Source organism: Macaca nemestrina, chromosome 2, assembly GCF_043159975.1.
Source record: "Macaca nemestrina isolate mMacNem1 chromosome 2, mMacNem.hap1, whole genome shotgun sequence".
NCBI lineage: Eukaryota > Metazoa > Chordata > Mammalia > Primates > Cercopithecidae > Macaca > Macaca nemestrina.
Window position 1 is genome coordinate 185602546 of NC_092126.1, and position 16572 is coordinate 185619117.

General features: G+C 35.8%; 1 protein-coding gene across 2 annotated transcripts in view; it reads right to left on the minus strand.

The window, feature by feature from the left end:
* Positions 1-16572, minus strand: part of LOC105477438 (crystallin beta-gamma domain containing 3) — a 124042-nt gene that overhangs the window by 35939 nt on the left and 71531 nt on the right. For both annotated transcript variants that reach the window (XM_011733937.3, XM_011733938.3), the window contains 6 exons: positions 15948-15983; positions 12363-12496; positions 9261-9387; positions 3950-4092; positions 3704-3830; positions 2468-2500 (listed from right to left, as the gene is read on the minus strand). In XM_011733937.3, the coding sequence (XP_011732239.2) occupies positions 2468-2500; positions 3704-3830; positions 3950-4092; positions 9261-9387; positions 12363-12496; positions 15948-15983 (600 nt within the window). The remainder of the gene's footprint in view (positions 1-2467; positions 2501-3703; positions 3831-3949; positions 4093-9260; positions 9388-12362; positions 12497-15947; positions 15984-16572) is intronic.

The window sequence follows — 16572 nt, forward strand, 5'->3', positions numbered from 1 at the left end:
CTAACTACAACCACCTCTGAAAACTAAATTCACTGTTACAAGATTTAATCTAGTACTAGATTCCAATATTCAGGACTTGTGGTAAGAGAGATGATGACAATATGCAGATAATACATATTCTGTTTGGTTTTTGTTTGGGAGGGAAATTAAAAAAAAAAATCTCACTTGCTAACAGTGAAGAATTCTATAGCGATCCTATATATCTTGAGTTGCTAATTAGACATAATGACCAAGCTTCAGCCTTCAGAAAAAAAAAAATCTTCTCAATAAAAGGTGGTGTTCTCTGCATGTTCTCATTCATAAGTGGGAGTTGAACATTGAAAACATATGGGCACAGAGAAGGGAGCAACACACACCAGGGCCTGCTGGGGAGTGAGGGGTGAGAGGAGGGAACTTAGAGGACTGGTCAGTAGGTCCAGCAAACCACCATGGCACACGTATACCTATGTAACAAACCTGCACGTTCTGTACATGTATCCCCCCCTTTTTTTAAAGAAGAAATAAAGACAAAAAAATTAAAACAAAATAAAACTTTCCTAATCCCAAAACAAAAAATAAGATTAAAAAATAAAAGGTGGCGTTCCACCAATATCTCAAATAAGTCACATCTCCTCATGATATGTTTCCAGAACAGTCATTAACAATATTTTCAATCATCATAACACTCATAATGTATACTAATCCCTATACACCTACATTTTCTGGCTTTTCCCCTCTTAGGTTGCTTGAGGTTCCCCTTAAAATCACCAGCATAAAAAAATTCCCTCTCTGACTTGAGCTCTGAAATGAAACTTCCTCCTCATTCCTCAGGGAAAATTAGTACCCCATCTGAACACAGCATCTGTATTGCCAATCTGACTGTTGTAACTACTGCCTGTTGAAGAGAAAATACTTTCTAGTTATTGAACAGAACCAGCGTGTCAGCCAAGATCTGTTTAAGTAAGTATACACAAAAAGAATGTCTGAAAATTTGATCCACTGAAAATAACAAGACCTTTGATACTGGGCAAACTAAGAATGTTTTGTTCATGTGTTACTAAATATCCAGTTATCATACACCTGTCAGAAATGCTTATTCCACAAGGCAATACCTTAGCCATACCCAGAAAAATGAAGTGGAGCTGATTTCACTGGGCGTTTTCTGCGGCTTCCTCTCTTACTATAAAGAAAATCCTCCCAGCAATGTGCCCCAAACAAGGAAGTCCATAAAAAAAGAACAAGGAGGTAGGAGCAGGAGAAACAGAGATTTAAAAAACGAGGCTTTTTATCTGTACTTAGAACTCAAAAAATGCGCAGTTTGAAATAATTTCTCTTTTTTCTATCTACTCATGTTGTTTTGATTCATGTGAAAAAACACTTTAAAAATCCACAGTTGGGAGTTTTCAAAATTTCAAAATAAAAATCTGGCAGGAAGTGTCTCTAAATACAACAACTCAATTATATTCAGAAAGGAAATGTTCCCAATAGGCCTGAGCTAATCAGAAAATAATAAAACCCAAAAGCGTTGTGAATGGAAACATGGTTAAACTAAGCTGGTCTGAAATAAACACTGACATGAATATGAAAAACATACACATTCAGAGAAAAACACTGAGCATTATGTAAAGGCAGCAAATGCCAAATATTTAAAAGTAATCACTATATTTGGCTTTTTGACAATTTTTCTGAATTTGTAATTTAAAATAAAACAAAGGAAGCAACGTCTCTCACCCCCTCTTCCTTCTATAGTTGTACTGCTCGCATCATGATTATGTCTTTATTTGATGTAAAACCCTGAACATGTGGTTTTGTCAAGTGTGGTCCATACTAGAAACATCTCTTTTGCTACTTCTAGTTGTGTATATGGCACTTACTTAAATTCTGAATCTCAGATTTATTATCTATAAATGGGAGTAATACTGACCTTACGGACTTATTAGAAATGTTAAATAGGTACAATTTCTAGCCCTCAGTAGAAAATAAACAAATGTTGGGCTCCAAAGTATTGTCCAGTTCCCTTTAAACCATTAATACAGTAGAAATGAATATAGGGTTTCAAGTTCACTAGCTCAGAAATATTTGATTATAGTTATTAGAAATACATGTACATAACAAGCATGCTAAGACAGTGACTTTTCCATGGTAAGTTTGCTCTTCCAGAGATAAATATAATATTCTATGAAGAATGTGACACTGAAGAAAGAATGGACGATAGGAAAGAAAGAGTGCCAGAAGTTCAAAATGACCCTAAAGTGGTCAGAGCTACAGCTCTGTCAGGAGAAAACAAAAGGAAGTGTGACAAACCCAGTCTAATACAACCACTGACAAAGATGTAAATTCTTCTACTCATAGATACCAAGTGCAATATAATCTGCTCTGCCAGAGAGACACATAAAAGTTATCTGCAGAAAAGAGAAAGATTTGAGAGAAAGGGTATAAATGCTTTTAGTAAACAATTTAACAATTGTAAGAATATTTTAAAACATACCAAATGCGGAGGTTCATTTATCCCAAGTGGTTCCTGAAAACATATTAAAACATTTTCAAAATTGTAATCACATAATCTTAGTTGTCTTTTTGAAAGTTTTGAAAATATCCTTTGAAAAAAATTTTTTTTCTTCTTTTTTTCCCTTGCTTTTCTGAGAGTATTCCTCTGTTGTCCAGGCTGGGGTACAGTGACACAGTCCCAGCTCACTGCACCCTTGATCCTCAGGGCTCAAGCGATCCTCCCAACTCAGCCTCCCAAGTAGCTGGGACTACAGTCCTGTGCCACCACACCCAGTTAATTTTGCTTATTTTTTGTAGAGAGGAGGTCTCATTGTGTTGCTCAGGCTGGTCTCAAACTACTAGGCTTTAGCGATCTTTTACCTTGGCCTCCCAAAGTGCTGGGATTGCACACCTGTGCCACTGCAACCAGCTTGAAAAAATTTTTTGATGGTTTGACCTATTTATGAGACTCTTTGAATTGGCTATGGCTCTCAAATAACCTACTGAATTCTCTTATAATAATTTTAGTATTTATAACTAATTCACTTTTAAGTAATATTGTAGGTGGAAGAAAAATATGGCCTAGTGCCCATTACAAAGAAGGAGTGTGAATTTCTGAACATTATCTCATGGGCACTCTTATTGTTCTGCAGGGTTTATTATCCAAACTGGCCACACTTCTACAACTTCATGAATTTGCAAAACAAGGAGATTATTCCTTCTTTGTGAAATGCCCTTTCTGCCTAGAAAAATTACTTTTATCCTTTAAACTATCACTCAATTCACCAGTACATCCTATTCTGAGGCAAGGTCTTCAATTCCCCAGGCACTGAGTGTTCCCTTTCCCTGCTCCCCTGCACTGCCTACACACTTCATTTTCTCAGTAATCATACTACCATTAATTGTCCATACATCTATCTCCTCTAGGAGACAGAGAACCATCAGGACAGTCTTATTCAATTCTTATCTCCAGTGATTAGCATAGTGTCCAACACATCAGAGACACTAAATAAATGCTGTTAAGTGAATGAACTGATCAAATTACGAAGTCATCTTGTTCATGTGTTAATATCTACTACTCTCTATGGAGTCTATAGAAATTCAATTGCTATTGCATTTTCTTTCTATATACACACATGACATCATTCAACAACTCCACTTTTAAAAAGTGTTTTCCACATATTCAATTGCATACTATTACATGATGCAGCATTGGCTATATTTATACTTCGCTCACCAGTTGGATTGGTCGTATCGACATGATTATATTACTTGATCCTCCCCAGTCAAAAAAGCATTTGTATTTCCCTTTTTCTAAAATGTATTGTTCTCCACAGAAGAACTTTTGCTGGTAGGCAACCCATCTAGTAGGGAAAAAAGAAAAAACAAAAACATAAAAACAAGTGATATACAATTGAGCAAACAACAATTTTAAATACCAAAGACTCTCCTCTCAAGGTTCTTAGAGGAGGGGGCAACTTACACTCCACTTTTAACATGAATGGATCTTGTTTTACTGCCAAAGCCAATTTCTTCCAAATCAGAAATTTCCTGATTTGTAATGTCAATAAACTTCCCACTTTCTAGGTCAGATTCAAACAGTGTGACAGAAGATTCTATAAAATTCTAAAAGGAAAAAGAGGAAAATTTAGGAAAACATACATATTCTGTTTTATGGACTGCTATTATCTTAGCAAAATATCACATACTGATGGGGTAATTTTTACACAGATAACTCCAGGAACAATTTTAGATGGCCCAGGAAACAATTTTATAGTTATTACTTCCACATAGTTTAAAGGAAAAAATCAGCCTGAATTTACTTTAATTGGGAAGATATTGCATTTTTATATAAATAGTTATTTAAACTGTAATTTAAATAGTTATATAAACAGTAAATTGCTGAGACTTATAGGCTGTCATAAGCAACACTAATTGCCAAGGAAACTAGTCTCACTTGTGCCTAAGGAACAAAAACTCTATGAAACAAAAGTAAATAGCATACTTTGGCAATCTGTGACAGGATTTTATGAGCTTAAATATAATAAGAAAAATACTTATAATTTGCTTAACAAAAAATGCTCATTAAAAAATTAAAATGACAGGAAATTAGAAAAATTTATAGTGAATCAACACATTTAAAACAAAGAAAATCTCTATGACTCAAATAGATTTTTGGCAAAAGACAAAGTTCACGAAAGAGAAAATAAATATGCAAATGTCTAATTTCATTAGTAAATTAAAGAAATTCAAACTAAAACAATTAGATAAAACTTTCACTTTTTTTTTTTTTTTTTTTTTTGAGATGCTCTTGTTGCCCAGGCTGGTGTGCAATGGTGTGATCTCAGCTCACTGCAAACTCCGCCTCCCAGGTTCAAGCAATTCTCCTGCCTCAGCCTCCCCAGTAGCTAGGATTAAAGGCATGTGCCACCACGCCCTGCTAATTTTTTATTTTTAGTAGAGATGGGGTTTCTCCATGTTAGTCAGGCTGGTCTTGAACTCGTGACTTCAGGTGATCCGCCTGCCTTGGTCTCCCAAAGTGCTGGGATTACAGGCATGAGCCACTGCGCCCTGCCAGAACTTTCACTTGGCTGGAGTGCTGTGGCGCAATCTCTGTTCACTGCAAGCTCCGCCTCCCGGGTTCCCGCCATTCTCCTGCCTCAGCCTCCTGCGTAACTGAGACTACAGGTGCCCGCCACCACGCCCGGCTAATTTTTTGTATTTTTAGTAGAGATGGGGTTTCACCGTGTTAGCCAGGATGGTCCCAATCGCCTGACTTCGTGATCTGCCCGCCTCGGCCTCCCAAAGTGCTGGGATTACAGGCGTGAACCACTGTGCCTGGCCCAAAACTTGCATTTCTTAAAGAAAGATCTAAAAGTTCAGTTTTGTCAAAACATTGCTGATGCACACAAGATTAAACATCTATTTTAGAAAATGGCTTAAAAAATAGTTTAAAAAGAAACTGTTCACACTCTCTGACCCTGTAATTCCTTTTTGAATTCAGAAGTCTCCTAAGGGAACTAAATGGTGAGAAACTTGTATGCAAAAATGTATTATTTACAATAGTGAAAAATTGTAAACAATGTAAATGTCCAATGGTTTAATACGCCTTTTACTTTAATAAGCCTTTTACTTCATCCGTCACTTGATGGAATAATAAATATAATTAAGAGTTTTTAACCAACTAACAGAATAAAGTCCAGGGTAAGCCCTGTGAGATGACTAGGTTACTATCATTGCTGCTTTTCTACACAATTAGGTAACTGCCAAAGTCACCTAGATTTAAATGTAGCTCTTCTGCTTGAGACTAAGGAACAATGATGAAACTACCTTAAAAACTGTATTCCATTTTATATTTTAAAGCACTTGCGTAAGTTAGTAGAATCTCAGGTACAGGACTGCCTGCTACTAAGAGAACACTACTGAGCAATTGCTTCAGGCCCAAAGATAAGTCTTAAGGATCAGTAATTTGATTACTTTTAAATTCCATAAAATCCCTCAGCTGAGTCCTTGCATTACAATCTCCAGAGGGCGATGTGACATGAGACATTGGTGGAGATCTGATGTATCCATTAATTTAAGAGAAAAAAATGGTCTCCGCTGCATACCAACCCGATGTGGAAGGTCTGAAAAGAGGCCTAAAGTCTGAAAATCGCAACAAAAGCAAATATAAAATTAATCTAGTAGAAAACTAGGGAAAAACAAGCACACCAAGAAAGTGTTATTGAGGAAGTCAAGGAATAAAAATTCCCTAGTCCCTGGAGCCTAAATACTGTTATATTCCTTTTGGTCCTTGCCTTAAAAAAAAAAAAAAAGAAAAAAACAATCAACTCCAATGTATTTGAATGACTCATTTGGAATTAGGAACACATTTCTGGTTGTCCTCTCCAAAGCACTCCATGACACAGATCACATGATCCCTAAGGAACATGTCCGGTATTTGACCTTTGTAGATCCAGAGTGTTCCATATACTGGAGCCAGGACATTTGAAAACTGTATTGCATTATGCAGCTCTTCTATCTGTCCTCTAGTGTATTTTATATTACTTCAATGGAGATCTTAAATGCAGTGCTTCACTCTTCCCCAGGCTGGAGACATCTCAGCCTCTGTATGGGGTAACAATGTCTCACATTAACTCTACATATTAAGTCACAGAGGGCTGTCACAACTACAAGAACTTTAAGAACTCCTTTCCAATAATAATGCTGTGTCTGGGGAATATACAATTTTTCTAAGTATAATTTGATAAGCAAGTTTTTAAAGCATTTTCACAGTATGTACATATATATTTTATATTGTCTAAATACATGTAGATATTTTAGTGTATTTCATCTGAAAATATTTTAGTGAACTTAAATGTAAATGATAAAGTGTCTGAAAATCATGTATTTATTATATATGTATATTGGTCTGTAATGTGATCCTATATTTATAGCTACAAATGAAATGCTGGTAAGTCTGAATGAAATCCAGTTTTTTATTGTTAAGGTACTTTTTAAGTTTAAGCATTTTGGAGCAATGGAAAATGGATAATCTCACATGGGCTCTAGAGTAAGACAGACTTGCCCTCAAATCACAGGTCTACACTTGGGCACAGTACTTAACCTCTTAGACAATCAGTTTCTGTATCTCTAAGACAGGAATCATAAGAGTCTCCAATTCATAGTCTTTGTGAAGATTAGTACAAATATGCATATAAAGCTATTAGTAAGTTCTTCATAAATGTTAAGATTATTATGAGGATTATAATAATATCTTTAGCTATGAGTTAACAACTAATATTTTAATTTTTTTTAAATCTAATTTAAGGAGGACAGAAGAGAAGATATTGTTTGAAGGGTATTTTTACTTATATATTTTTAAAAAAACCAGCCAGGTGTGGTGGCTTATGCCTGTAATCCCAGCACTTTGGGAGGCTGAGGCAGGTGGTGGGTGGGTCACGAGGTCAGGAGATCGAGACTATCCTGGCTAACACGGTGAAACCCCATCTCTACTAAAAATACAAAAAATTAGCCAGGCATGGTGGCGGGCGCCTGTAGTCCCAGCTACTTGGGAGGCTAAGGCAGGAAAATGGCATGAACCCGGGAGGCGGGGCTTGCAGTGAGCCGAGATTGTGCCACTGCACTCCAGCCTGGGCAACACAGCGAGACTCCATCTCAAAAAAAAAACAACAAAAAAAAACAAAACAAAAAACCCCAAAAAAACTGTCATTTTTGTACATGCCCAGAACTTTTGTTTGCAGTAGTAATTAGCATATTTGTTTCTGCTATTTTTTCTATTATGTATTTTAGCCTCTGTCTATATCAAATATCTCCTAATTATTTAGCTATGTAGTTGCAATATTTGTAACTTTCCACATTTTCTACTACTGGGGGATTTCAACTAGTGACTTGGGGTTTGGTCTTTTGTTATGCTTGCTTTAAAATCATCTTTAGAAGACACCATCAAATTCAGGGATGAACATTTCTAGCATTAGCAATGCGCCACTCAACTTTTTCTTAAATAAGCTGGGAGAAAATTTTAAATTATTCAATACTGGGTGGACGATGCTTTGAATAATGAGCCATGATTTCCTCAGTGTACATGGTCACAATGATCTAAAGCGTAAAGAAGGCTCTGTCTTGCTTTGTCTTGCTTACCTTTTAGATATCAAGTAAGACATGGCTAAATAAAGAGAATCCCACGGCCCCTGTGTGTTACAATTGTAGACTAAATATATCACAAATTATTTACCTATTGCTCAAGCAATCCCAGTGCCTAATCTTCAGTGGATTGTTTTCTATTTCTTTCAGGTAGAATTAGTTTCCAACTCATTTGGTATAGTCACCAGAAAGATCTTTCTAAGGAATTAATGTAATCATGCTTACTAGGCCTAAAATCCATCAACAGTTCATGGTCAACTCAGGAAAAAAAAAATCTGAACTCCTCAATATGGTCCTTCATTATCTGGCTTTAGACTCATCTTTCCAAAGTTCTCCCTAACATCCCAAGTTAACCACATTTCCCTAAACATGGCAAAATTTCGCTTACATGAGGGTTTCTCAATCTCAGCACTATTAATATTTGGGACCCTGTAATTCTTTGTTGTTGGGGACTGTCCTTCACATTCTAGGGGTTTGGCAGCAACTGTTGCCTCTACCCTGCAGGAGTAGCACCCTTGCTCCAGATATGACAATCCAAAATGTCTCCAGACATTGCCAAAGGCCCCCTAAGGGGTAAAATCACCTCCAGCTGAGAATCAATGGCTTATAACCTTGACTTTACACATTAACGTGTTAATCTCTTGCTAAACAGGCACCTACCTTTTTCCTTCACCCTGTTCTAGAACTTCTTCACTTGGTTAACTCTTTTTTGAACTTGAAATTTCAGCCAGCTGTCATCTTTTCCATGAAGCCCTCTCTATTCAAGTGGGGATAACTGACCAACTGACCTTTTTCTGGGAACCCTGAGTACTTTGTACTTAATACAATCATAGCCAAGCAATACCAAACATTTATATAAGTGCTATCTTCCTTACCAGACTGCCTGCTGTGTAAATGTGGGGGCTCAGTCTGGCCACTCCTGGCATCTAACAAAGAAGGTACTCAAAAAATGATTATGGAAACAATGGGTGAAAAGTTAAAAAAAAAATCCATAATAATCATTGCAGTTAAGAAAAATAGGCAAGTTGCATAAGCAGTTGAGGTTAATGCTCTTCTATTTTATAATCGCATGTTCTATCAGCAGTCATGTCCAATTTTTGTGAACAGATTTTTTAAAAGGTAGAACATTAAGGATAAGGAAGCTAACTCACAGCTTGTAAGTACCGGAAAGACAAGATAGGGCCACTTAATGCACCGCAAGCATTACTGTCTTCAAAGTCTCCTTCTTCAAGCAGAAACTGCTGGCCTTTAAAATGTTCTTTTTCATAGGCAACCCACCTAGAAATACAGGGGACACCCAAATGACCCATTAATAAAACTGTAGTCAAGAAAGCAAAACAGAGACAATCAAGGTAAACCTCATAGTGGCTCATCTCCATATTGTAAAAAGCAGCACATTAGTTTTGTTTCATTTACAAAGATAGACAAATGGTGTGTGCTTCATAGATCAATAATTTTTATAATTTGGAGGCTTTTCCCAACAAAAGGTTAATTACCGAATTGCAACAGAGCAATGCTTTTTAAATGTTTATGGTGTGACTTGATACTACAGCACAAGGGGGTCAGAGAACAGTGTGTCAAGTAAATATAATACAAAGTGCATAGAGCCAATGAGAAAAGATACAAATTTACATGGAGATCCAAAGATAATCATTTTTATTTTACTAATTAAGCCATTCTGGAACAACGGAATGACTTTTACATGAAACATTTATTCAGGGTTTAAATCAAGCGAATCTGTCACCAGGCTTCAGTTCTAAAACAAAATACAAGATGGTTTATCAAAGAGGAACCAAGAAATTCGACTGAGCTGTTATTAGCCTCAAGGCCCTACATGTATACAAGGACATCTGTAGATACCTACAGGTGGGGAATGTTGCTCCCACTACTTTCTTGACTTCTAAACTAAAACTATCAGTATAAGACACTGATAAATACCATGAGTTATTAAGCTCCTCCATAAAGCTTACCTTTTTATAAACTAATCCACAGTATCTAATGCAACGTGGGCATAGATGGCTCATGAAACAAGCTGGCCTTCTCGAATCTGCCTTTAGCCACACTGCATAGTTAGGCTGAGAGGCCCTCCAATAGTGCAGACTCCAAGGGTGACTATTTCTGAGCTCCAGGGTTGGGAACTTTGAAAATCAGGAGCTTGACAAAATAAAGCCTAGGACGGCTGCCTACTACTGCTTTTTCTTTCTTCACTCCTACTGTGGTTGTGAAGATACAGAAAATATTCCAAATAATTGTTTTCATAGGGCACAAAATAGCAGCCATTAATTGTTACACCCTCTCCCCTTTCTGTAAGCATAGGTATGATGGTGGGGCACAAGGTCCACATGAATTGGAATAAACCTATAAACCTATTTATACATCTCAGTATATCTGTACTATGGAAATGAACTAACATTATTTTATTCTTCAACTGTTATATGAAAATAAATTTCACAAAACAACTTTTAAATTCTAAGCTTTATTTTATATAAGTGTGGCTACTCAAAACACGCTTTTATTTATATCTGAATGGGAAAAGAAATAAAAGGTATAAAAGACCTTAAAGGATCGATTAAGATTCACAAATTCATTATATGACAGTCCAATAACGATGTACTCAGTTTTTCTTAATAGACTAAGTTTTGGTTAATATTCAATTTGTATATCCATCTGGTATATTTCAAGATAGGTGTTATCTGAGAAAAGCTAAGAAACATTAGTTTTACTTTCCCCAGTAAAGATGGTTACAGGGATGGAGTTACAGGGATGGAGTCCATGCTACCTACAGATACAATTAAACAACAAAACCAAAAAACGGTAGAAGTTGTGAAAAAATAATCAGCTATTCCTCTTTAAATGGGGACATCACATCTTTCTTCTGCAGTTGTCACAGACAAATGAAAATTTGTATCCTGCATTACAAGTCATGTTTACTTAAGATTTTTACAAAATAGCTATTTAAAAAAAAAAAAAAACCTTAGAGAATAACAATGTACATCACACGGAATTTTAGCAGATAATTTTCTATGCAGCAGAAAATTGGTTTTAACCTAAGTCAATCTAGTTAATAGGAAAAACATTTAGATCTCAAAGGGAGGAAAAGGCAAAAATATTTTATAGCAGGGTTAACAAGAAACATGTGTGTTCACAAACCAGATAATATTACAAATAAACACAATAAAAATGTGTTTATCCAAACCATATTTGTTCTTCAAGACCCAAATAAAATTTTTAAATTGAAGGACAAGGAAGTGATTAATATGTCAGACTAATAATTGATATAATCTACATATCCAGCATATATAATCTCTTACATTTTTATTTTGACTAGTATGGCTATTACTTAATTTACTGTCAGAAATTGCAAAGTCTAGTTCTCTAAATATAGACCCTTGAGTGATCTCAAATAATTCACTTAACTTTTGTGAATAAAATATTTTAGTAGCATCTTTTACTAGAGTAGCTATTAGCAAAATTATATGATGTTACTGCAAATATCAAGAGATACTGATAATTAAAACAAAATACATTCCCAAAAAACCAATGTATCAACAGAGAGACAACAGAATGTTTCTAGAGGGATTCCAGCATTGGGTTGACAATGATAAATAAACAATGAGGACAGTTTCTTCTTCATTGTTTCACCTGCCAGGATACAAATATAAAGGTACATCCCAGGCTCATCATAGATTTGGGAGGCTTCTGCCACAGTAACTGCTGACTAAGACTGGGATGGTAGCAATGATGGTTACACTTGGGATTATATCCAGGGGTTCCTAGAGAGCTTCCTCAAAAGCAGTTCAGAGTCCGAGGGGGCAACCAATGTCAAAAATCCTTGACTTTGGAAACATACAACCCAGATCCTTTTTTAAGAAGGGAAGGCTCACTGCCAAGGTCCTTGGTACATAAGTCAAGTATGATCAACAGAATAGTGGATAAAAACTGGGGCTCTCATTCACGTTCATAACTTGTGAAAACCTAATTTTATTTTGCAATTCTTATAGTCTATCCTGTGTTCAGAAATACAAGGTGTTGAAGTTTTAGAAACTATTTTCTACATTTAATATATCTCAAAATCTTTAATAGGAACAAGAGTCCACAGAAAACCATAAGTAACTAATATTTTTTACTTTCCATATTACAGAAGAAATGTATATTTTTAGATTAAAAACGTTGTTTTTGCTTCGCTTAGCACAGTTTTGTGCTGACCTTCAAAAATAGACTACTAGAGCAAATATTAAAAATACGATACTCACACTCCACCAATGACACGAATTGATCCAATTCTGTGAAAATCTCCATCATTTTTCAAAAAGTTAGGAACAGAATCTATATGCTCACTAAACTCTTTAGCCTGTCCATGGAAGTGAGGTTTTTCATAAATAATAACCTGAAAAGGTATTTAACATGTTTATATTTTACTATAGATACATATTTACTTAAGTGACACAAAAGACCACAAAATGTACAGGGACTACTATCTATTTTTTTAAATTAATATGAGGAGATTTCAAAAAGTTCACGGAAAAGGTGTATTACAAAAAACTATGCATGGATTGCAAAATTTTTTGCACCCAAATCAACTCCTACTAACTTGTTATAAAACATCTGAACAGGATCTAGTTTGAGGTACTAAGAAGAATGAAACAGAAGTTGGAAAAAAGCCCCTATCAGAGCAATACAAATTTTGCTAAAATTGAAGCAAGAATAAACAAATTTATGGTGAAGCTTGGGTAGAAGAATGGTGAAATCACTGATGATTTACAAAAAGTTTATGGAGACAATACCCCAAGGAAATCAGCAGTTTACACATAGATAACTCATTTAAGAAGGGAAGAGATGATGTTGAAGATGAAGCATGAATCGGCAGACCATCCACATCAATTTGAAAGGAAAAAATTCATCTTATTTGAACTCTACTTGAAAAGGACTGACAATAAACTGCAGAAACAATAGCCAACACCACAGATATCTCAGTTAGTTCAGCCTGCACAATTTCGACTGAAAAATTAAAGTTGAGCAAACTTTCCATTCTATAGGTACCAAGACCATTATGCTCTGATCAGCTGCAGATGAGAGCAGAGCCTTCAACTGAAAATTTAAAAAATGGGATAAAGATCCTGAAGCATTTCTTCAAAGAATTATAACAGGAGATGAAACATGGCTTTACCTGTATGATCCTGAAAACAGCACAATCAAAGCAATGGCTACCAAAAGGTGGAAGTGATCCAGTCAAAGCAAAAGTAGGCCAGTTAATGGCAAGGGTCGTGGCAACAGTTTTTTGGGATGTTCAAGGCATTTTGTTTGTTGGTTTTCTGGATGGCCAAAGAACAACATCTGTTTATTATGAAAGTGTTTTGAAAAAGTTAGCTAAAGCTTTAGCAGAAAAACAACCAGGGAAGCTTCACCAGGAAGTCATTCTCTACCACAGCAATGCTCCCATTCATTCTCTCCTCAAACAAGGTCAATTTCCCAAGAGTTTCCATGAGAAATCATTAGGCATCCACCTTAAACTCCTGAACTGCCTCCTTCTGGCTTCTTCCTAATCTTAACAAAAATTTTAAAGGGAACCCACTTTCCTTCAGTTAATAATGTAAAAAAGACTGCATTGACATAGTTAATTCACCAAGACCCTCAGTTCTTTAGGGATGGACTAAATAGCTGGTATGACTGCTTACGAAAGTGTCTTGACAGTGACGAAGCTTATGATGAAAAATAAGGTCTATATTTACTTTTATATTTTAATTCCATTTTTTCCATGAACATTTTGAAGTCCCCTCATGTATACTTACAGTATAGCACAATGTTGGATATTCACAAAGAATATGTGAGTCTTTATCATCATAAAGGTAAAATATCTTATTTAATAATAAGTTTCTCTCATATTATAATAATATACTTGAGTGTGATTACATTGTTTTGGTCACCCAAATACTAGGACCATCTCATAGGGTAAACTGCCTTATAACTAACTGATTCTTGAATTATCTTTGTAAGTATATCCCTGTGTTCAGAATTTAATATAGACCTTCCTTCTACTTACTGAATTTCCCTTAAAGAACCTCTTGAGATTCCAGGGTATAACAATAAATTATCTATTGACTTTTAAAAATACATACTGTTTCTTACAACTAACTACTTCTATGGCCTACTATTCATTGAGAAGAAACAGACATGCAAATTTTAGAATTTAAATACAAAACTTACTTAAAAATAAGAAATTATCGAAAAATATTATTTCTAAAGACTGGATATTTGATTTAAATCGAGGGGATGCAATACATATTGTCAAACAAATTTCTGGCATTTACTTCAAATTTGGATTGGAATAGTATTTCTCCTTTACTATTTTGCTGTTTTTTTACTTCTCAAATACCAGCTGCATTAAGTATGAGGAAGTGACAACAGCATTTATCTATCCACATTCTCTCACTTGGTCCTATTTGTGGGTAATGGAATAATTTGTGCACAAATGTCAACTCAATATCTTGCCAAATAAACCCCATGCTTAAAAACACTAAATCAAAAAGGTTATAGCTGCCTTATGACTAAAAACTGCTAATATTAGGGAAAATTTATATAGTACTGATCCTGCACTTTTCCATGTTAGGTTTGCACTGGGTACTATATTTGAAATGACAAAGTTTTATTTGGTTTTAATACATGTTACATATGCTGACCACATTCAAACTCAGTAAGAAATACAAATTCTTTGAAGAGTAAGCCACAAATTTATATCAAACGACTTATAAATTGTTATTACCAATCCATTCATGTACACCTACAACCTGTCAAACTGCAAATGTCCAAGGAAGATCCAGCCTGTCACAACTGAAGTCCTGATTGACCAGACTAGGAGACGTGAGACAGAAGGCATTCAGACAGCACCACAGCTAATTTACACCTTTTACATCTTGACTGCAAATAGAATCACCTAGGACTCTTTGGAAATTGTTGACTATGGCCCAAACTAATATGGTATCTCCGGGAGTGCAGCCCCAGGCACAAGCATCTTTTAAAATTCCAATATGTATAATTCCAACACGCAGTCAAAGTTTATTAGATACACTCAGACACAGAAGTTTTAAAAGACTCCATCTATGTGTCTGAGAGAATGGAAGTCAGTTCCATAAATGAGAAAGCCCAGAAATGGGAGAGTTGAAGAAGTTGTGTCTTGTTTTAGAGAAGAGGAAGACAAATGAATCCCTGCTTCCACACCTGCCTCTGCAGGTGCTATAACCAAATTATAGGCAGGCCTGTTTCCATCTTTTATCACTGTACTGGTTTGCCTTCTCTCTCTAAAAATACTTTGTACTTCTGTTTCCTCCTTTCTTTCCCTGAATTTGCTTGATCCTGGCACCACTGCCACCCATTTTCATTGCCTCGCCTCTACTCTTCCCTTTGGATGCTCATACTTACAAACTGCCATCTATCTGATAAGAGTTACCTACACTTCCTTTTGATCAGCCTTGATCACCTTCCTGAGCATCACTCCCAAAGGCCTGCTAGATATCTCCACTTTAATAACTACCTGCTATCTCAAGTCCCCTCCTCCAAAACAAAAATCAAACCTATCACCTTTCCACCCTGCAGCAGAAATCTAGTGAGTCTGACTGATTTATTGGTACAGACCTCCATCTTTGCAGACTGATCCCACTCTCCATTCACAGCCACAGGGTGGGCCCTCATCAAACATTTTGTGCATTCACTTCCCACCTCCCTCAAATCCATTAGCTAAGTATAATCATATGTGGAGGTACTTTTTATTCCAATAATTCAAAATACCTAAATATTAATCCGGAGACTCTTTAGCCTGCTACAAAAATCAGTTCAAGACTTACCTTTAAGTTCATGGGCATTTCCACTTTCAGTCCACCCTTAAGATGACAAGATAGTTTAATATTAGACAGGTAAATATTTAAAATATTTGAACGTAATATCTGAAAGTGATATATGTAGGTTACATAAAAATCTAATCAGTGAAGATTACACATCAGTCAAATTTAAATTGTGCTAAATTTTAAATTCTAAATATAGAACTCTATAGTAGTCAAAACCAAGTTATAGTGTTCCTCATCGATGTAGATGGGGCAAGAAATCTTAAGGATACACTTTCCAGATTACAACTACTATGAGGAAGGAAACTGAGCTTTAGTCCTTGACTACACATGACCAATTAAGATTTAATCCCACTTCAGAGTGTCCCAAAAAGAAGAGTGGTATTGCTAGTAAACTTAGAAATCTCATTCAGCAGAGTAGATTTCTTAGCCAGCTAATCCAAAAGTCTTCCCTAGAATTATTTGGGCTTTCTAAATTGGAGCACTGAGCTAACCACACTAACCTTTCCAAGTTCGACCAACACTTTTGATCACATGCACTGTCTTTGTGACCTCAAAGTTGAACAGCATGAAAAGTAACTTTTTCCCTACAAAAACCCCAATTCTGTAGGGGTTTTTTTTGTTTCAA